General features: G+C 36.0%; 1 protein-coding gene across 1 annotated transcript in view; it reads right to left on the reverse strand.

Annotated features, from left to right (window-relative positions):
• POLR3B (RNA polymerase III subunit B) overlaps positions 1 to 23,631 on the reverse strand; it is a 161,656-nt gene that overhangs the window by 116,901 nt on the left and 21,124 nt on the right. The window contains exons 7-10 of the mRNA XM_037846769.1: positions 23,475 to 23,566; positions 22,172 to 22,289; positions 20,367 to 20,475; positions 11,586 to 11,708 (exon numbers count right to left, since the gene is read on the reverse strand). Coding sequence (XP_037702697.1) covers positions 11,586 to 11,708; positions 20,367 to 20,475; positions 22,172 to 22,289; positions 23,475 to 23,566 — 442 coding nt within the window. The remainder of the gene's footprint in view (positions 1 to 11,585; positions 11,709 to 20,366; positions 20,476 to 22,171; positions 22,290 to 23,474; positions 23,567 to 23,631) is intronic.

The following is a 23,631-nucleotide window of genomic DNA, read 5'->3' on the forward strand; positions in this document are numbered from 1 at the left end:
GAGAAGACCCATATAAACAAAATAATGAATGAAAAAGGTGACATAACTGCAGATCCTGAAGAAATTAAAAAAATTATAAGAGGATACTATGAACAACTGTATGGCAACAAACTGGATAATGTAGAGGAAATGGACAATTTCCTGGAAACATATGAACAACCTAGACTGACCAGAGAAGAAATAGAAGACCTCAGCCAACCCATCACAAGCAAAGAGATCCAATCAGTCATCAAAAATCTTCCCACAAATAAATGCCCAGGGCCAGATGGCTTCACAGGGGAATTCTACCAAACTTTCCAGAAAGAACTGACACCAATCTTACTCAAACTCTTTCAAAACATTGAAAAAAATGGAACACTACCTAACTCATTTTATGAAGCTAACATCAATCTAATACCAAAACCAGGCAAAGATGCTACAAAAAAGGAAAACTACCGGCCAATCTCCCTAATGAATATAGATGCAAAAATCCTCAACAAAATACTTGCAAATCGAATCCAAAGACACATTAAAAAAATCATACACCATGACCAAGTGGGGTTCATTCCAGGCATGCAAGGATGGTTCAACATAAGAAAAACAATCAATGTATTACAACACATTAAAAACTCGAAAGGGAAAAATCAATTGATCATCTCAATAGATGCTGAAAAAGCATTTGACAAAATCCAACATCCGTTTTTGATAAAAACACTTCAAAAGGTAGGAATTGAAGGAAACTTCCTCAACATGATAAAGAGCATATATGAAAAACCCACAGCCAGCATAGTACTCAATGGTGAGAGACTGAAAGCCTTCCCTCTAAGATCAGGAACAAGACAAGGATGCCCGCTGTCACCACTGTTATTCAACATTGTGCTGGAAGTGCTAGCCAGGGCAATCCGGCAAGACAAAGAAATAAAAGGCATCCAAATTGGAAAAGAAGAAGTAAAACTGTCATTGTTTGCAGATGATATGATCTTATATCTAGAAAACCCTGAGAAATCGACGATACACCTACTAGAGCTAATAAACAAATTTAGCAAAGTAGCGGGATACAAGATTAATGCACATAAGTCAGTAATGTTTCTATATGCTAGAAATGAACAAACTGAAGAGACACTCAAGAAAAAGATACCATTTTCAATAGCAACTAAAAAAATCAAGTACCTAGGAATAAACTTAACCAAAGATGTAAAAGACCTATACAAAGAAAACTACATAACTCTACTAAAAGAAATAGAAGGGGACCTTAAAAGATGGAAAAATATTCCATGTTCATGGATAGGAAGGCTAAATGTCATTAAGATGTCAATTCTACCCAAACTCATCTACAGATTCAATGCAATCCCAATCAAAATTCCAACAACCTACTTTGCAGACTTGGAAAAGCTAGTTATCAAATTTATTTGGAAAGGGAAGATGCCTCGAATTGCTAAAGACACTCTAAAAAAGAAAAACGAAGTGGGAGGACTTACACTCCCTGACTTTGAAGCTTATTATAAAGCCACAGTTGCCAAAACAGCATGGTACTGGCACAAAGATAGACATATAGATCAATGGAATCGAATTGAGAATTCAGAGATAGACCCTCAGATCTATGGCCGACTGATCTTTGATAAGGCCCCCAAAGTCACCGAACTGAGCCAGAATGGTCTTTTCAACAAATGGGGCTGGGAGAGTTGGATATCCATATCCAAAAGAATGAAAGAGGACCCCTACCTCACCCCCTACACAAAAATTAACTCAAAATGGACCAAAGATCTCAATATAAAAGAAAGTACCATTAAACTCCTAGAAGATAATGTAGGAAAACATCTTCAAGACCTTGTATTAGGAGGCCACTTCCTAGACTTTACACCCAAAGCACAAGCAACAAAAGAGAAAATAGATAAATGGGAACTCCTCAAGCTTAGAAGTTTCTGCACCTCAAAGGAATTTCTCAAAAAGGTAAAGAGGCAGCCAACTCAATGGGAAAAAATTTTTGGAAACCATGTATCTGACAAAAGACTGATTTCTTGCATATACAAAGAAATCCTACAACTCAATGACAATAGTACAGACAGCCCAATTATAAAATGGGCAAAAGATATGAAAAGACAGTTCTCTGAAGAGGAAATACAAATGGCCAAGAAACACATGAAAAAATGTTCAGCTTCACTAGCTATTAGAGAGATGCAAATTAAGACCACAATGAGATACCATCTAACACCGGTTAGAATGGCTGCCATTAAACAAACAGGAAACTACAAATGCTGGAGGGGATGTGGAGAAATTGGAACTCTTATTCATTGTTGGTGGGACTGTATAATGGTTCAGCCACTCTGGAAGTCAGTCTGGCAGTTCCTTAGAAAACTAGAGATAGAGCTACCATTCGATCCAGCGATTGCACTTCTCGGTATATACCCGGAAGATCGGAAAGCAGTGACACGAACAGATATCTGCACGCCAATGTTCATAGCAGCATTATTCACAATTGCCAAGAGATGGAAACAACCCAAATGTCCTTCAACAGATGAGTGGATAAATAAAATGTGGTATATACACACGATGGAATACTACGCGGCAGTAAGAAGGAACGATCTGGTGAAACATATGACAACATGGATGAACCTTGAAGACATAATGCTGAGCGAAATAAGCCAGGCACAAAAAGAGAAATATTATATGCTACCACTAATGTGAACTTTGAAAAATGTAAAACAAATGGTTTATAATGTAGAATGTAGGGGAACTAGCAGTAGAGAGCAATTAAGGAAGGGGGAACAATAATCCAAGAAGAACAGATAAGCTATTTAACGTTCTGGGGATGCCCAGAAATGACTATGGTCTGTTAATTTCTGATGGATGTAGTAGGAACAAGTTCACTGAAATGTTGCTATAGTATGTAACTTTCTTGGGGTAAAGTAGGAACATGTTGGAAGTTAAGCAGTTATCTTAGGTTAGTTGTCTTTTTCTTACTCCCTTGCTATGGTCTCTTTGAAATGTTCTTGTATTGTATGTTTGTTTTCTTTTTAACTTTTTTTTTCATACAGTTGATTTGAAAAAAGAAGGGAAAGTTAAAAAAAAAAAAAAAAAGAAAAAAGAAAAAAGACAAACAAGGAAAAAAAAAAAAAAAAGATGTAGTGCCCCCTTGAGGAGCCTGTGGAGAATGCAGGGGTATTCGCCTACCCCACCTCCATGGTTGCTAACATGACCACAGACATAGGGGACTGGTGGTTTGATGGGTTGAGCCCTCTACCATAAGTTTTACCCTTGGGAAGACGGTTGCTGCAAAGGAGAGGCTAGGCCTCCCTGTATTTGTGCCTAAGAGTCTCCTCCTGAATGCCTCTTTGTTGCTCAGATGTGGCCCTCTCTCTCTGGCTAAGCCAACTTGAAAGGTGAAATCACTGCCCTCCCCCCTACGTGGGATCAGACACCCAGGGAAGTGAATCTCCCTGGCAACGTGGAATATGACTCCCGGGGAGGAATGTAGACCCGGCATCGTGGGATGGAGAACATCTTCTTGACCAAAAGGGGGATGTGAAAGGAAATGAAATAAGCTTCAGTGGCAGAGAGATTCCAAAACGAGCCGAGAGATCACTCTGGTGGGCACTCTTACGCACACTTTAGACAACCTTTTTTAGGTTCTAAAGAATTGGGGTAGCTGGTGGTGGATACCTGAAACTATTAAACTACAACCCAGAACCCATGAATCTCGAAGACAGTTGTATAAAAATGTAGCTTATGAGGGGTGACAGTGGGATTGGGAATGCCATAAGGACCAAACTCCACTTTGTCTAGTTTATGGATCGATGTGTAGAAAAGTAGGGGAAGCAAACAAACAGACAAAGGTACCCAGTGTTCTTTTTTACTTCAATTGCTTTTTTTCACTCTAATTATTATTCTTGTTATTTTTGTGTGTGTGCTAATGAAGGTGTCAGGGATTGATTTAGGTGATGAATGTACAACTATGTAATGGTACTGTAAACAATCGAAAGTACAATTTGTTTTTTAAAAAAAAAAAAAAAAAAAAAAAAGACAAACAAACAAAAAACCTCCTGAGAATTAGATTTTGTAAAAATTTAAAACTGCTCACCAAAATGCACAGTTAAGAAAGTGAACAGGGAAAATATTCCTGATATATAAGTCTGACTAAGGATTTATAACCAGGATATATTTAAAAATATGGAATTCAGTAATAGAAAGATGAATAACCCAACAAGAAAAATAAGCAAATGACTTGAACTGAGACTTCACAAGGAAAGATTTACAAATAACCAATAAGCACATGAAAGTGTTCAACATCATTTGTCATTAACTGCAGTGAGATAGCCCTTCATACACGTGAGAATGGCTAAAACTAAAAAGACTGACAACATTAAAAACCAGTAAGCATGTGAAGTAATCAGAACTCTCATACGTTGCTGTTGGGAGTGTAGAATAGTAGTCACTTTGTAAAAAGTCTGGCAGCTCTTTGTAAAGTTATACACACATCTGCTCTTTAATCCTAGATATGTATCTAAGGGAAATGAAAACAGAACCACACAAAGACTTGTACAGGAATGTTTACAGCAACTTCATTCATAATAGCCAAAAAATGAAACAAATGTTCATCAACAGGGAAACAGATAAGCTATGGTGTAGTCATACAATGGACTACTACTCAACAATAAAAAGAAATGGACCAAGTAGGTTTTATCACAGGTATGCAAGGGTGGTTCAACACAAGAAAATCAATGAATGTAATATACCACATTAACAAATTGAAAGGGAAAAACTACATGATCATCTCAATTGACACAGAAAGGCATTTGACAAAACCCAGCATCCTTTCTTGATAAAAACACTTCAAAAAGTAGGAATCAAAGGAAACTTCCTCAACATGATTAAGGGCATATATGAAAAACCCACAGCTAACATAGTACTCAATGACAAGAGACTGAAAGTTTTCCTCTAAGATCAGGAACAAGACAAGGATGCCCAATGTCATCACCACTGTGTTAGAAGTTCTAGCTAAAGCAGTTTGGCAAGAAAAAGAAATAAAAGACAACCAAATCAAAAAAGAAGAAACAAAACTTTCATTATTTGCAGACAACATGAATATTTAGAAAGTCCTAAAAAAATCTGTAACAAAGCTACTAGAGCTAATAAACGAGTTCAGCAAAGTAGCAGGATACGAGATCGACACGCAAAAATCAGTACTGCTATACACTAGTAATGAGCAATCTGAGGAGGAAATCAGGAAAAAAATTCCATTTACAATAGCAACTAAAAGAGTCAAATATCTAGGAATAAACTTAACCAAGGATGTAAAGGACCTGCATACACAATCTACAAAACATTGCTAAAAGAAATCAAAGATGACATAAATTAATGTGAAGACATTCTGTATTCATGCACTGGAAGGCTAAATGCACTTAAGATGTCGATTCTACCCAAATTGATCTACAGATGCAATGCAATACCAATCAAAATTCTAGAAGTGTATTTGCAGAAATGGAAAAGCCAATTATCAAATTTATTTGGAAGGGGAAGGGGCCCTGAATAGCCAAAAATATCTTGAAAAAAGAAGGATGAAATGGGAGGGCTCATGCTTCCTGACTTTAAAGCATATTATAAAACCACAGTGGTCAAAACAGCATGGTACTGTCATAAAGCTAGATATATTGATAAATGGAGTTGAACTGAGAGTTCAGAAATAGACCCCTCAATAGGTCAACTGATTTCTGACAAGGCTCCCAAGTCTACTCAACTGGTCAGAACAGTCTCTTCAATAAGTGGTGCTGGGAGAACTGTATATTCATAACCAAAAGAATGAAAGAGGACCCCTATCTCACAACTCAAAATGGATCAAAGACCTAAATAAAAGGGCCAGTACCATAAAACTCCTAGAGAAAAATCTAGGGAAACAGTTCCAAGATATAGTGATACTATATATATATATATATATGTATGTATAGTTTCTTAGACCTTATACCCAAAGCACAAGCAATGAAAGAAAAAACAGATAAACATCAAAACTGAATAGTTCTGTGCTTCAAAAGACTTTGCCAAAAGGGTGAAAAGGCAGCCTACTCAATGAGAGAAAATATTTGGAAGGTACATATCTAATAAGGGTTTGATATCCAGAATATATAAAGAAATCCTACAACTCAACAATAAAAAGACAGACAACCCAATTTAAAAAATGGACAAAAGACATGAATAGACATTTTTCCAAAGAGTAAATACAAATGGCTAAAAAGCACATGAAAAGATACTCAACATCATTAGCTATTAAGTTAATGCAAATCAAAACCACAATGAGATATCATCTCATACCTACTAGAATGGCCACTACTAGACAAACAGGAAACTACAAGTGTTGGACAGGATGTGGAGAAACAGGAACTCTTATTCACTGCTGTTGGGAATGTAAAATGGTGCAGCCGCTGTGGAGGATGGTTTGGCAGTCCCTGAGAAAGCTAAGTATAGAGCTGCCTTACGACCCGGCAACCCCACTACTTGGTATATACCCAGAAGATCTGAAAGCAGGGACTTGAACAGACATTTGCACACCAATGTTCACAGCGGCATTATTCGGCATTATTGCCAAAAGTTGGAAACATCCCGAGTGTCCATCAACTGATGAATGGATAAACAAAATGTGGTATATACATACAATGGAATATTATTCAGCAGTGAGAAGGAGTGACGTCCTGAAGCATGCAACAATATGGATGAACCTTGAGGACACTGCATTAAATGATATAAGTCAGACACAAAATGACAAATATTGTATGATCTCACTGATGTGAGATCATACAATAATTAAAATATGTAAACTCACAGACATAAAATACAGAATATAGGTTATTAGGAGATAGCATGAGGCTGAACTATAGACTACAAATAACAGTAATATCTTCATATTCTTTAATCAACAGTTACAGCAATACTAGGGGTCAATAATAGGGGGGTTAAGAGGTACAGGATATTTTTGGTTTTCTTTTTTCTTTTTCTTTCGGAGCGGTTGCTTAATATGTGCAGAATTTCTAACGAGGTTGAACTTAAACATTTGGAAAGGGATCATAATGGTAGCATGTTATTGTGAATATAATTAACAGTGCTGAACTGTGTGTGAATATGGTTGAAAGGGGAAGTTTACAGACATGTATGTCACCAGAATGAAAGCTAAAGGTTAAAATGGGAATGTATAATACAGTGAATCTTGTAATGGACAATGACTGTGATTAACAGTACAAATATTAAAAAAACGTCTTTCATGAACTGGAAAAATAACTATTACAAGAAATTTATAGAGTAGTATATGGGGAAAATGTACCTATTGCAAACTATGGACTATAGGTAACAGTAATATCTTAATACTCTTTAATCACCAGTTACCGCAATACTAGGGGTCAACAATAGGGGGGTTAAAGGGTATGGGATGTTTTTGGTTTTCTTTTTTCTTTTTCTTTTGGAGCAATGAATATGTTCTAAAATTGAATGTGGTGATGAGTGCACAACTATATGATGACACTGTGAGCCACTAACTGTACTTTGGATGGATTGTATGGTGTGTGAATATATCTCAATAAAATTGCATTTAAAAAAAAGAAATGAACAACTAGATAACGGACATAAAAAGGAATAAAAAGGAACAATTTGGATGACTCTCAAGACAATATTCTCAACAAAGGATGCTGGACACAAAAGAGTATATACTGTATGATTCTGTATATATGAAGTCTAGAACAAGGAAACTAATTCACAGTGAAAATATCAGAATAGTGGAGAAAAAAATCAGTGAGTGGAGGTAAATTTCAGTGCACATAAATTTTACCTCAAAAAAACAAAAGAATGAACTATTGAAAGATAACTAACTAAGGGGTGAAGAGTGGATGGAGATTTAGATGGAACAAGAACAGCAAAGGATTGATAACTGTTGAAGGCAGGTGACAGGTACATTAAGGTTCATAATACTCTTCTATACTCTGTATATGTTCAAATTTTTCCACAAAAAAAGTTTTAAAAACAATCATGTGGTTCTCATTATTTTGTTAACAATGTAATTTTTTTTATTAAATTGTTTTATTGAGATATATTCACATACCATACAATCATTCATGGTGTACAATCAACTGTTCATAGTACCATCATATAGCTGTGCATTCATCACCCCCATCTATTTTTGAACTTTTTCCTTACACCAGAAAGAATAAGAATAAAAAATAAAAGTAAAAAAGAACACCCAAATCATCCCCCCCACCCTATTTTTCATTTCGTTTTTTGTACCCCTTTTCTACTCATCCATCCATACACTGGATAAAGGGAGTACGATCCACAAGGTTTTCACAATCACACTGTCACCCCTTGTAATCTACATTGTTATATAATCGTTTCCAAGAGTCAAGGCTCCTACTGGGTTGGAGTTTGATAGTTTCAGGTATTTACTTCTAGCTATTCCAACACATTAAAACCTAAAAACGTTATCTACATAGTGCATAAGAATGTCTACTAGAGAGACCTCTCAACTCCATTTGAAATCTCTCAGCCAGTGAAACTTTATTTCGTTTCATTTCACATCCTGCCTTTGGTCAAGATATTCTCAATCCCACGATGCCGGGTCCAGATTCATTACTGGGAATCATATCCTGCGTTGCCAGGGAGACTTACACCCCTGGGAGTGAGTTTCCACGTAGGGAGAGGGCAGTGAATTCACCTGCTGAGTTGGCTTAGCTAGAGAGAGAAGTCCACATCTGAGCAACAAGGATGTACTCAGGGGAAGACTCTTAGGCCCAATTATAAGCAAGTTTAGCCTCTCCTCTGCAGTAATGAGCTTCATAAGGGCAAGCCCCAAGATAGACAGCTCGGCATACCAAACCACCAGTCCTCAGTGTTTGTGAGAACAGCAGCAAGAATCCAGGTGAGGAAGTCCAACACTTCAGCATTTTCTCCCAGCTCCTCAGGGAGGCCCTGCATATATATTTTTATTCTCTGCCCAAATTACTTTGGGATGTGTCACTATTTCACACTAACCTATACAAACCTACCAGATCTCACTTCCTATTCAAAGTTCTATGTAATTATGGTGTTTGAACAAACTGACCGTACAAGTTAAATTGAACAACAATGTACTTTTAAAAAACTGGTTATTTGGTTAGTCAGAAGAAAAAGCTGCGATTCCTGATTCTTTATCCCAGAGTGCCTTGTCCTTAATTATTTGCCTGAGAAATCCCTTTTACAAGCTTCAAATCCTAGATCAGGTATCACGTCCTCTCTGAAATCTTTCCTAATTCTGCTCCTTTTTCTCTGCTTTTTTAATTCCTTATGTATAAAGAACTGCGTACTTTCATTAGCATTCAAAACCCTATTATCTTAATTATTAATTCACACGTGTGTCTCTCCTACTAGCCTTTGAGGGTGAGTGGCGGCTTTGTCATCTCTTTGTTTAACTCCCAATGCCTGGAATGGAATAGAACTGTACTGTGATGAGATTTGCACATCAAATTTAGGATCTTCCCATTTGGAAGGCCATTATAGCACAAGATAAACAAAGATCCTCAAAACACTTGCTGCAGTGACCTGGTAGCACACAGTAACTGAAGTAACTGGTTAAAGCAAGTCAGCAGTTGGTGGGAACCATGAGTAAATATACAGTTCTATTTTCCCTAAACTCAGCTGTCCTCATTCACTTCTGGCCTTCTGGTTTCTTAGAGACAAAGGGTAAAGGGTCTTCACTTCTTTGAAAAAGAAACAGAAACATAGGGGTTTGAGTTTGCTAGGATTTTGTATTGTAATGGCTGGAGTAGGGCCTGATCCGTTATTAAACAGGCCAAGATGGTAGGGGTACCTATCCCAAAACAAAGGCAATCAATAATTTCTCCTCTACACACCAGATAGACTCCTTGGCAATGATGACGTAAAACATACATGACCAACATGGAGCAAAGGCTTCCTGAAACAGAAGAAATGTAGGAGAGACTAAAAAGGGGCCTATCTAAAGAGGGGCAAAAAAAAGAACCCACAGGTTTCAAGTGATCCACTAAAGTGTCACATCTTTAAAAGTTCTATTATGTAACTATATTTACTACATTTTTATTTAGAATCACAGAGAATATTCATGTTGTCATAATTGATAATGTTTGTTCAACTTACCAACCACTGTGGATTACTCGTGCCTCTACACAAGTAATCAAAATAAAAATAAACACTGCAAATAATTCATGTATACCTTAATCCAGCATACAGAGGACAAGCACCTTCCAAGTTATACTTCATGTTGGAAGTAAAAACAAAATTTGACTTTCTTATGTTAACTAATTTTATATTCCCCACATTTTTTAATTGATCTAATTCTGTAAGCTGAAATCTTGTGTCAGGACTTATTTAACAGAAATAAATGAATGATTTTCCAATCTACTGGCTGCCTCTGCTGAAAGAACTTGACAATCCTAGGGTTATTAAATATATTTAATAATATATAGGCAGTTTATATATTTTCTACTTCCTGAATTATTTCTTAACGCTTTCTTACATTTTTGGAACCTTTGGACAATATTATTTCAGTTTATGATTCACACACACCAAATATTTCACTTTCAATAAAGGCCAAAAATAGAATCTCTTAAATCTAAACAATCTTTCCTGGTGCTATCTGCCCAATAACTAGAGTCAACTATTAACTACAAAAAAAGAAGGCAGTAATGAGAACAATCCCTAATGATTTGTGCTTTGGAACTACATACATGTATGTATGACAATTAACCTTCCTAAATGTTTGGGTTGGTCTACAAAAATATCAAGACTGGTATGATTTTCAGAATACACACTAACAGATTTAAGTGGGGAAATGCTATCTCTACAAGCAGCGTGGGTGACAAAAAATCAGCTTGGAATGTATACCTGGTTTAAGTAATCCACAGATAGACACTGTACACATGGATAAAAAAGAACTCATGTGGCTCTATGCTAGGGAATTCTTACCTCCCAAGACAGCTATAAGGAAAGTGACCACTGATTTACACTTAGCAAAGCATGCTACAAATGTGGGCCTAAAACTCCTAAGTATGGCTGTTAGAGTTCCCTCCCACACGGGAAGGGGAGTGTAATTATTTTTTTTACAGTTTGGGTATACATAGCTCCCCATCTTCATCTTTGGGTCTTGTCCTAAAATTCTCAGGTTCTGACCTGGGCTGCTCAAGCACGTGAAGGCTATGTAGTGGTAAAAGAGGCTGCTCTTGGTCCTTTCTTGCTGCCTGAAGTAACCCTGGGAATTCAGGAAAAGCAATAGTTATCACACACAACTGGATACCCAAAGCCACTGGAATAAGGGAATGAAAAGAGATGTAAAAAATACCATTGCTCAGGTAAATAAGGAAAAAAAAACTAGTACTTAATATAACAACAAACAAAAGCCTGTTGGCCACATACCCTCCTCCTAAGTTGACACCACAGGCTGATAATTTGTCTAGGTAAACTCCTTTCACCAATTCCAAAATAAATGAGTCACCTTTCCCATCTCCCCAACACGCCTTCCAACTAATAACCTCCTAGAGTGATTATATTCTGATGCTTTATCAATAAGGAGCCTTAAATCTCTAATTCTATTTCACAGAAAAAGACAATATGAAAAGACACACCTGCATCTGTGTGAAAATATGAGCTTTCTGGCACTCTTCCAAACTAGGCCCAAATGCAGCCATCACGTGCTCCTCTGTTCCAATCATTTGCACAATTTCCTGGTCACTCTCAACACCCATGGCCTAGGAAGGAAGAAAAGGCAGAAAGAGTGTTGGCTTTGTGTTAACTCACTGACATTTGCTTATGCTAATTTGGCATTGTTTGTGGGTATTACTTCTAAGCAAAAGCTAGGCTCTTCTCTCAGAAACGGTGCCATCTGGCATTGGCAGCCATCGCCCAAGCTGCAAAAAGAAAAAAAAACCTGAAACAGAAATTATGATTAGGGAGAGGAAAACACACACACTTGAGTACTTTTTGCATGTGTCCTATCTTTTAAAGATTTTAAGTATCCAGAGAGATTCATCTTGAAAAAAGGAGGTAAGGAGGTCAGTGGAGATGACTGGTCACAATTAAAAGGCAAAGTGAAAGAAAAAGAAAACAGTTAAAGAGTAGTAAATCCAAAAACATGCACTGCTGAAAACAAAGAGGAAAACCCCAATTACCTGCATCATGAGATTAATTTTTTTGAGAACTGTCACACCATGCATATTCAGGCTAAAAGAATTTCTCCTTAGGAATGTTTCGCCTCACTAACCTAAAGATATCATGCAATGCTTTATGCGAGTTTTAAAAGAGATTTCTAAAAACTAAGAACACATTTAACAAGTTTAAGAAACTCAAGTACTTATCTTAAGTGTTTCAAGGTTGGCAGCCAGCACTGCAGGTCTTTGTAGATTCCATATGGTACTAAGGCCCACTCCTTCACACATTTGCCTGGAATTCTACCACATCAAGAAATAAACCATAATCTCACTAAACCTCTCTTGGCAGAGTAATAACCTGCTTCTTAGAAGTTAGGGGGAAAGTTATGGTAGCGTTAAAATTCTTCCCTTGACTATACAGAGAAAACAGAACCAGAGGATAACTGTCTAGTTAGACTGTGATGGTCTAGTTCTCAGACTAGAGAGAAGATCGAACCGCAAGTTCCAAACACAGAACACCAAGGACATTGCTCTGAGCACAACAGAAAAGTACTGACCCCAAAGTCAAGAGATCAAGTTGTCTGTCTGAACCTAAGGCCGACAACAGGCACAGTGCTGTCACGTGACCTCCTTTACCTCAGCATTTTTGTTTGTGTGCCATGAGGGCAAGCCAGATTCCTTCCAGCTCAAAATTCCATGATTCTTCATTTGGATTTCAGTGGTCCAAAATCAGTAAATCCAATTTGGACACTTCAGGATCTGAAGTAAACATACTGAAAAGTTTGAATCCTTGGGGGAAAGCTAACTATATGCTATGCTTCCTTTTAGGCCAACTGTGGTGGTTTAAAACATACCCACAAATTCAAAAAGCCCCTCCCCTTGATTGTGGGCCGAACTTAACAATTCACTTCTACACAAAAAAAGCAGAGTGACAGTGTATGACTGGGAGACTCAGTCATAAAAGGCACTGTAGATTCTTGCTTGCCCTCTCTCTTTAATCACTCGCTCTGTTAAGGGAACAAGTAAAGAAATTCAGAGGACACAAACTCCTTTTCTGTACTTCAATTTTCAGTCTTTTTATTTCTAATTTGATGCACTGCATATATTCAAATAGATTCAAGAAATAAAGTGCACCATATAAAAATTACAGAAATTCACTAAAACAGTGTTTCATGGATTGAAAAACAGCAATCCTAAAAAATTATCCACCCTCATCTTTAAACCACACACACACAAAACTGGATTATTCTTGGGTCAAACACACTGAATTGCATCTACTCTAATGGTGATGGCATGCATGTAGAACTACCGACACTTTCTCCCTGGTCTCCAAGTCCCTAGTCACAAGTATCAGTTAATTAGAGTTCAAGTTAATTTTTCTTGTCAATCTCTCAAAACAATGTTATATGGGTTTCAGTGGAATGAAAATATAATAAAAACTTACTAAAGCAACTAATTTACAGAAGGTCCAATCCCCTTTCTGTAACATTTTTAGTATAGAGCTTTTTAACTTCCCAGAGGAAGTCCCTTGTACTAAAAGAGGTCTATATTTGGTGAATACCAAACCAAGAATGCAAAATGATACAGCAGACAACGGCCCAACAGAGACAGAAATCGAGTCCTACAGCTGAAATGTGCAGTAGTTTTCTGAATCAGCCTCCTTTCTTCAGGCATGTTAATACCTACATTACCCAAACTGAAGCCCACCTAGCTTATTTTAACAAATAATTTTTATTTAAAAATTTCCAAGTGAAAAGACCATAAATTTGATTGCCTATTTTGGTGTTTAATAATAATGAAACAGTCCTTCCTCATCTGACACATGGATTGCTACTTCAAGTTATCCTTGCTGAATCTAAGTAGCAATTTTTTAATTGCATAAAATTTTGGAACAGCCTAACATGGATCTAAAAAGACAGCTTAGGCAATCCAAATATTTCTAAGTTTTGAAGCAAAGATATGCCAAGCACATGGCAAATGACACCATATGTGCTGAAAACATGATCACTGCCAAAGCTTTGCTCTGAAAGGACTAAACTCTTCCTACTTCGGATCACTGAAATACAGTAGTGGTTGTCAGGTTGTCATCGAAAGTGCTCCAGCTCCAAAGACCAAACTCTGACTTTATGACTATTTAGCTTTCAGTAGTCACAGCTACAAAGAAATGACATATTGCTATGGAAACGACAGCACAATGCCCAATCATTTTACTTTACAGACAGAATCTAAACATTTGAAAACTAGCTTTATATGGAACTCTCTGTACTCCAGATATCTGAAAATATTTCACCTAATAGGTCCAAAGTAAATGTTGTATTATAATCTTATGAAAATATAGTAGGGATAATATCAGCAGGTCTCCCACAGTCTGGCAATCGGCAGTAACACTGAACAAAAATAAGAGGAGGTGTTCTTTAAAAAGTGGCTAGAAGTCTTTTCCTTGGATCTCCACTAAGTGTGACTAAAAGTGTGAGTTTAAAGACAGAAAGAAAGGAGAATACTAATGAGCCGTAAAGAATGATACACACAACAATGGTGATATGCTGAAATATAGTATGTCAAAGAGGGCAAGGGGATAAGCTCTTAAATACCTAATATTCACAAATCTCTTAATTATTCTTTAAAAGTAAACTAAAATTAATCTATCATTACTAAGGGCAGTCCTGGTAGATAATAAACTGTGATGGCCTTCTTTAACTTTGTAACTGTTTCTCTTTAAAGATCAAAAATTTCCATATAAGTTGGTCTCCAAGAAACTGTGGTCAGTACCCTTGAAATTTGATCCTTAATTCCTCAAAAACATTCGGATTACAGATGCCACCATAGTGCAACTACTGAATACTAGGGAATACAAAATGTAAAAGAGGGAAGATTCATGGGCAGGAGAACCTTTGTAGTGAATGAAGTCCATAAATAAGGCTGAACTTGCCTTAAAAGCTGTATTTGTCATATTCAGACCCAGCATGGAATCTGGAAACCCTGCTGATTCTGTCACTTTCAGCCAATTGTTGGTTACAATCAACAACCATCAAGTCCTAATGACTGTCAAGGTCTGTGTTTGGGCCACACAACACAAAAAGAGAAATGATGTGACTTCTCTGGTATCCTGGTTTATTATCCTGAGCTTCTGGCATTAAATGAGTAAAGAGAACTAGGGAAAGAGAATAGCATCCTACTTATTACCAGGCACTCTACTTTAAAAAACAAAATACATTATCTCATTTACTCTTCACAACAACCATCGTAGTTGAAATTCTCTTTTTATAGATGAGTTACCCAGGACTCAAAGACCTTGGGAAATTTGCCCAAGGTCACTTTGCAAATAAGTACAAAAGCTGGGATTCAACCTAGATCTGTGTGATTATAAGATATCCAATATTCTGTGCTGTCTCCCAGATATAAAGGTCCAAACAGTAATCACCAAACAAGTTCCCTTCACACACCCCACACACAAATACTATATGTGTGACCAACATATTTGAACTGAAAATTTAAAATTATTTATTTTGATTCTTATACACTACTGAGTATAACTGATATTTCAGAAGGGAAATTTGGCAGTATGTACCCCTTTTTAACTCCCAAGAATTAAATCTCACAAAATAATCAGCATTGTGCATGAACATGTATGTACAAGGGTTGTCATCCCCGAGTTGTGAATTTGAGTGAAAACTTGGGGAAAAAAAATGATCCCTGAATGTCCAAATACAGGGAATTGGTTAAATAAATTATACTACTTTCATACAATTTCCATAAATACCCACTAAAACAAATTATGTTGATTCAAATTTGCAGATGCAGAAAGCTATTCACAATTCCTGTTAAGTGGAAAAAATAATAGAACTATTATATATAAACATTATAAAAGCACAGGAAAAAGGTCTGGAAAAATACAATCAAAAATGTAGTTATACTTCTTAATGGCTTTCTAAATTTTTACAAGGCAAAGACCGATTTATAACTGGAAAAAGAAAGGGAAGAGTTTGAAATCTCAATTACTGGTTACATAAAATATTATAATGTTCATTTATAGCTGCATTCTCGAAAAAGATTTGTCAGCTAAATATATGTATATACTTACAATGCAAATATTACATAAGTTTAACAGAAGCAGCTGTGTCTTATCAAATTTTTACAACTAGGTGAAAAAGAATTTAAGAAAGGTTTTTAAAATTTTAATGTATGTGTGTCTAATTACACATTTTCTACTTGAGTGATAAAAGTTTACATGCATGTGCATATTAAAACTTATAATTTCTGATGTAAGGAAAGTGTTTCTGTGCATCTTCATACATTCAAAGCTTCTGAAAAAGCCTTTTTTGATGTATGGGAACATACTGCCCTCTACTGGAGATATAATTCTATAAAGTTAGATAAAATTCTCTTTAGTCACTGAACATTATTACTGTGTACAAAAGAACTGCATTGGGCACTGCAGGATCAGTACAAAAAAAATCCAAAATTAATTCTGTGTTTGAAAAAATGTAAACCTTGAAGAAAAGTGATAAAAAGTATATTTAAGAAGTCTTTCTGGGCCCCCTGATATGATGGTATTGCTATTATGATTATAATCATCATCATTACTATTCTAAAAAGGAAATAAACGGTACCATATCATATATAGAACTCAAAAACACATTAAAAAGAATAAAGCTGGAGGACTCAAACTTCCTGATTTTAAATTGTATACAAAACTACAGTAATCAAAACTGTGTGGTACTGGCATAAAGATGAACACACAGACCAATGGAACACAATTGAAAGTCCTGAAATAGACTCACGCATCTATAGCCAACCGATTTTCAACAAGGGTGCTGTGTACATACAATGGGGAAAGAATCGTCTTTTCAACAAATGGTGCTCAGAAAACTGGACATCCACATGCAGAAGAAGGAAGTGAGAGTCCTATTTCACACTATATACAAAACTTAAAATTGATCAAGGACCTAAATGTAAGACCTAAAAACTATAAAACTGTTAGACAATAAGAGAGGGGCAAATTTTCAAGACCTGGGACCCAGTAATGGATTCTTAGACATGACACCAAAAACACGAGCAACAAAAGAAACAACAGACAAATACAATGTCATCAAAATTAAAAACCTCTGTCAAAAGACATTATCAAGAAAATGAAAAGACAATCTACAGAATGGGAGAAAATAGTTGCAAACCATATATCAGATAAGGGCTTAATATACAGTATATATAAAGAACTTTTACAGCACAACAACAAAAATACAAACAAATCAATTTAAAAATGGGCTAAGGATTTCAACAAACAATTTTCCAAAAAAAAGATTTGCAAATGGCCAATAAGCATATGAAAACATATTCAAAGCCCACTAGGAAAATGCAAATCAAACTCAAATGAGATACCACTTCGCATCTACAAAGAGGGCTATTATTAAATTAAAAAAAAAAAACCACAACCAAACAAAACAGAAAATAAAAAGCGTCGGAGAGAATGCGGAGAAATTAGAACTCCAGTGCAGTTTTGGTGGGAATGTAAAATGGTGCAGCCATTTGGTGGAAAGCAATATGACTGTTCCTCAAAAAGTTAAATATTGAAGTACCATAGACTTGGCAATTCCACTGCTAGATATATACCCAAAGATAGTGAAAATAGTGTCTCAAACAAATACTTGTACACCAATGTTTATAGCAGCATTATTCACAATAGCCAAAAGGTGGAAACAACCCAAGTACCCATCAACTAGGTGGTACATAAACACAATGGAATATTATTTGGCCATAAAAAAGAATGAAATTCTGGTTTCAAGGTTCTGCAACAATGAAGAACCTTGAAAACATAATGCTCAGTGAAATAAGCAAGACACACAAGGACAAACATTGTATGATGTCATTTATAAGACATGTCTAGAAATAACAAATCCAGAGACAGAAAGCAGTTTAGAAGTTATCAGGGGTTTGGGGGGAGTAAGGTAGGGGAAGTGTATGTTTGATAGCTATGAAGAGTTTGCAAATAGAATAAAAATTTTTAAAAACACAAAACATTTGGTTATATTAAACATTAAAAAATTCCTACAGCCTCCTTCACCCAATTGCATTTAGAACATGGACATTTCCTGAGTTAAAGGGCCTGACCTGTCAACCTTCAATACCTGTGAGCAACCAGCCTTCCTCCCCTAGTCTTACACTCTGCCACTGTGCTGGTTTGAAACTGTTACGTAACCCATAAAAGTCTATGTTCTTTTAATCCACTCTTGTGGGGGGTAGACCTATTGTGGCTGAGATCTTCTGATTAGGTTGTTTCCATGGAGATGTGACCCACCCAGTTGTGGGTGGGAACTTTTGAATCAATTATTTCCATGGAGATGTGGCCCTGCTCACTCAAGGTGGGTCTTAGTTTACTGGAGTCCTTATGAGAGCTCAGAGAGAGAGAGAGCGCTCAGAACTGACCCAGACCCAAACGCTTGGAGATGCAGACAGAAGGACGTTTGGAGATGCTAATCTAAGAGATGAAGCCCAGAATTTCGTCCAAAGAAGCTAAGTGAGAACCCAGAAACACTTAAAGAGAAGCTGAGAGAAACATTTTGGAGAGAGGCTAACAGAGAGGCTAAGATATATAATCCAGAGTTTGCCCCCAGGGGAAGCAAGCAAGGACCCACAGGAACTGAGACAGAAGTCCAAAGACATTCTGGAGAAAGCCACTGAAACCATAAGCTAAACCTGGGAGAGAACATTATGCAGAGCCAACCGTGTGCCTTCCCAGGTAAAAGAGGAACCCTGGATGCTGTCCACTTTCCTCACAGAAGGTATATACCTCTTGATGCCTTAATTGGGAAATTTTCATGACCTTAGAACTGTAAATTTGTGAACTAATAAACCCCCATTGTAGAAGCCAATCCATTTCTGGTATATTGCACTGCGGCAGCTTCAGCAAACCACAACAGCCACCTGGTCACAACTTTAACAGTACAGGTCCAACCCCTTCTTTCTGACTCCTCTGAGGCTTATGCCCAAACTACATGTTTCCTTTTTAACCAACTTAGTTAATCCTACCTCAAAGATCTCTTCCTTTGTTTTCTCTCATTGTGACCCAAAAAACATTTCCACTGTCATAACAAGTGTTGACAGAAACATCTATCTCTGAAGAGAAATTGAATAATGATGTGTATTAACAACCTCTAAAATTACCTGAAGTACCCAGTAATGATCTTTAGTATCTCCTCAAATAATCTGAGCTCTGTTACAATTAAACTACTTGTCAACATTTATTCTATTACCACATAGTAATGTGGTAACAGAATAAATATCAACCATATTTATGTTGATTAATACTATAATTAATGATTAATACTACAATTTGTTCACAGAATGTGTATTGTATTTAAGTTTCAGAGCAAGTTAAGTGAGTCACTGTGCAATTATCTGAGGAGAGAAAACCATTTAAACATTATTTCTATGGGAAAATATGTTTTGGGTTCAAAGTCAACAATTCACAAACAGCTGGGAAAAAAAAAAACCCAGTTATAGACTGAAGATTTGTGTTTACGTAGTAATTCACCAGAACCCAGAAATCCATCAAAAAAAACAACGAATGTGGTCCATACTCTTCGACCTAGAAATTTTTACTGTTGGGAATGTAGCCTATAGCTATCCTTGCCCGCAGGTAACATGATATTACAGCAGTTTTATAATAGCAAGAAATGTATATGTCCACTGATGGGGGACTGGTTATATAAATATGACACATCCGTAAATGGAACAGTTTGTCAAAAAGAATGCAGTAGCTCTGTATGTACTAATACAACACCATCTCCAAGACGTACATTACAAAAACTAAGTGCAACACGAAGTGTAACATATGTAAGTACAAAACAACAACAACAAAAACAAAACAAAAACCTACTAAATACTCTTGTGTTTGTACATCCATGGACTATCTCTAGAAACATAAATAAGAAATCAGAAATCAGTAACAGTGGTGTCTTTCAGGTGGGAATTGTGTGGTTAAGGACAAGGTGGAGGAATGGCTTATTCATCACTATATATCCTTTGGTACCTTTGGAATTTTTTATGGTGTACCTATTAAAAATATAAATTACAATTTTAAAAATGTCCAAACACTGATCTTACTAACTTTCAATTTAAAATATTTCATATGACTAACAATTTATCTGTACCATAAAGCCTTCCATTCCTAGAATTCCTTATCCTACAAATTTCAAATTACATATGAAAATAAACCAGAGAAAATAATTCTTTATAATTTTCAGTAGAGAGCTGCAGACTTACCTTAAATATGATTACAATGGGTATATCTTCTGACAAAGTATTATGCCTCAAATAAAATCGTCCTTGCTTCACAGCCATATTGGTTCTGCTTTTTTTCTCATGAGTAGAGCTACAAGTAAATACAAGTTGGTTAAACTGCAGTCTCATGTGGTAGAGATGATCATTCCTTTGCTAATAAACTATAGAAGAAAACTTTAAGCTATTAACTTGCAATAGCAATGATCATCAGTAAGGTTCAACTGACCACTAAGCATCAGTACGGTCCTTTTATCTACCTAATAAATACTTTTAAAAAACAATCACCTGCTTCCTGCCTAGCTTCCATGAACACCTAAAAACTCTAGAAATGATTCTTCAGCTTTGAAACTATGGTAGCAGTTTTATGGGTGAAAAACACAATTTCATTTTGACCTACTTCACTTTGTTTCCATCTGACAAACATTCATGGGCATACATTCATGTTGGGCATACATTCAGGACCAACTTTATATACTTGAAGAAAAAAACATAATGAAAAAACTACAAAGAAATTAAGTTACACATCTTGAGTTTTTAAAATAATCCAATAAAACATACATACAGTCTTGGAATACAGTGAAACCAAAATGTTACAGTATGCCAATTAAAGGAAACTAAGGAATCTCTTATTGGCATCCCTCTCAGTTATAAAATTCCTAGAGAATTTAAAAACATTTCAAAAGCTTTATTCAACTACAACGGTAACACATATGACTTCCTGCTGTGTTCTGTGCACTGTTACCCACTTTACTTTGATTAGCTCTCCTCTTCCCTGCAGTAACACTTACATTGAAGTGTGGTCTCCAAACCACATATGAGGAAACTGAGCTTGGAGAAGCCAAGTAATTCCTGCCTGAGTGTCTCATAGCTAGTCCAACAGCTTGGGAATCCAAATCCAAACCACCCTGGCTCCAAAGCTGTATACAGTATAAAGACCAAGGTTTAAAAGGAAAAGACCTGGGACCATGTGCTGGCTACCCTGAGATCAAGGCCTGTTCCTCAGCTGTACAAGGAGATAATACCAAGTACCTTGGAGGGTTGTGGTGACAACTAAATATTATAAGGATAGTACCTACTACACTGCCTGGCTCCTAGCAGGTGCTCAGCAAATTGCCAGAATTGTTAGCTGCCTGACTGATTAGCTCTGATCAGAAGCTCTGAGCTAATCAGTTCCTTACAGTCTGTCAAAAGAGAAATCTTACATCTTCTCTAGGCCACAGATCTTTTTATTCCCAGAACTCATAAACCTCCAAATTTCAAATCACATGACAATAAACACATGATAAAAAGAGATAAGCAGCTACAGGAGTGATTTAAGGAATGCCGCTGTAGAAAAAGAGTATTCTATGAAAGAGCCTGGTCTAAACACTAGTAAGATGTTAGGGCCATGTTATATATTCATTAAACATTAAGTGTAAAATAGTCTCTGATTATATTGATAGAGGAATTATATGTAAATGGCCAAAGGCTGAAAAGGAACATGAGAAATTGAAGAGTGGTTTTAATTTTTTCTTTTATAAAAGGTTTTTTAATATTATACATTAATAGAAAATTCAACTTAAAATAACCAGTGGCCTTTCAAACTATGCCTTACACTTTCATCACTGAAATTTTTGAGTCAATACTCTATGTTTAGAGACTTACACAATAATTGAATGCCAACAGTTTAAATATTATACTGCCTATTATCAGACAGAAATAAGTGGTACCTCCACATCAAAAAAGAGCCAGCCAGTATTAACAGAATTATCAATACTTCTTAAGAACACCACTTTGGCTTTCCATACCTGGTAACTGACGCACCAACTGCCCCTTTCCTGTCCGCCTCCACAATGATCCTGTTCTTAGACAGCTGCTCTTGTATAAGAATAACTTTCTCTACTCCTTTAACAATGAAGTAGCCACCTGCCCAAAGGAGAAAGATAAGCTTCACCACCCATTCTTTAAACAGTGTGATTCGATAATGGCACGGTCTCCTGAATTCGAGACCATTCTTCCACTGCCTCATGGCACTAGCTGTCACTTAATTCTAAGGTGGTTGTTGATATTGTTTTATGGATTCATGATGGTGTCAGCCCATGATTTTATACAAATGATCACAAACTTCTTGAAACAGGAAATGTAACTTGTCAATGTACCACCAGCACTCAATATATATATATAGCAGGTATAAAAAAAAATGTTAAACAAATTTGTCTTCAGATTTCTTAAGCACAGAAATAACTGAAAATCTTCAATATAAACTGAAATTTTCTCTAAGATTTCTACAAAACAATAAGATTTGTTAGATTTAGTTTCCAAAAACATATTCAATACATACTAAATTTATACAACATTATCACAAATTTATTTGTATACAATTGAGAATAGGACAAATCAAGACTTCATTCTACTTCACTTGCAAAATATAAACAAAAACAAGGCAACATATTTTACTTATACAATATTTTGTGACAGTCTAATAAAAACATATTTTTATTGAATTCTTTCCAAAACATTCTGGGTTTCTACATCAATGCAACTTTATAGGAATTAGATTAAAGCAACTATAAAATAAAATAAATCAATGCAAAAGAGTTAAGGAATCAAGAGAAACTTTATGTTAAGTGCTAAGCCTGAAACTTTATGGAAGAAGTTGTCTAGAAATAGGCACGGAGATATAAATTTTTAAATCTTAAACAAAAAAAATTTTGGTTTTTGCCGCTTTACTGAATTTAAAATAGCCTGAAGTGAACCACTTTAATCTTTTCAGACCAGGCTAGAGAAATAACTTTGAAATTTTAAAGTGCACTAAAAGCACAAAGACACAAAGAAAAGGCTGTTAAACCATGCCAATAAATCAAAACTTGGGGTATTAAAGTTTTAAACCTGAAATAGAGGTATAAATAGCACATCTTTTAGTATTATAGGCTAATAAAATAAAGTTAGAGCCAAATTTCCAGATGTTTTGTGAACATAATTTCAACCAACAAGTTAATCATAAAGCAGAAAGGCTGGTATTGTTTTTAAGGATATGTGTCCTAAAAACAGCAACAGCAAGACAAAAGCAAAAAAAGATGGGTGTAGGTAAATTCAAGGAACCAAACATACCTGGATCTAAAGGACATTCATTCAGTTTGGCAAACTCGGCAGGTGTTTTTCCTGTAAGAACACAGTTTGAACTACGTAGCATTATGGGCATTCTGTTTAAATAAAACAAAAGAAAATGTAACACACAGATTGTCATTGGCAAAAAACGGTTAAGACT

This window comes from Choloepus didactylus, chromosome 8 (assembly GCF_015220235.1).
Source record: "Choloepus didactylus isolate mChoDid1 chromosome 8, mChoDid1.pri, whole genome shotgun sequence".
Lineage (NCBI taxonomy): Eukaryota > Metazoa > Chordata > Mammalia > Pilosa > Megalonychidae > Choloepus > Choloepus didactylus.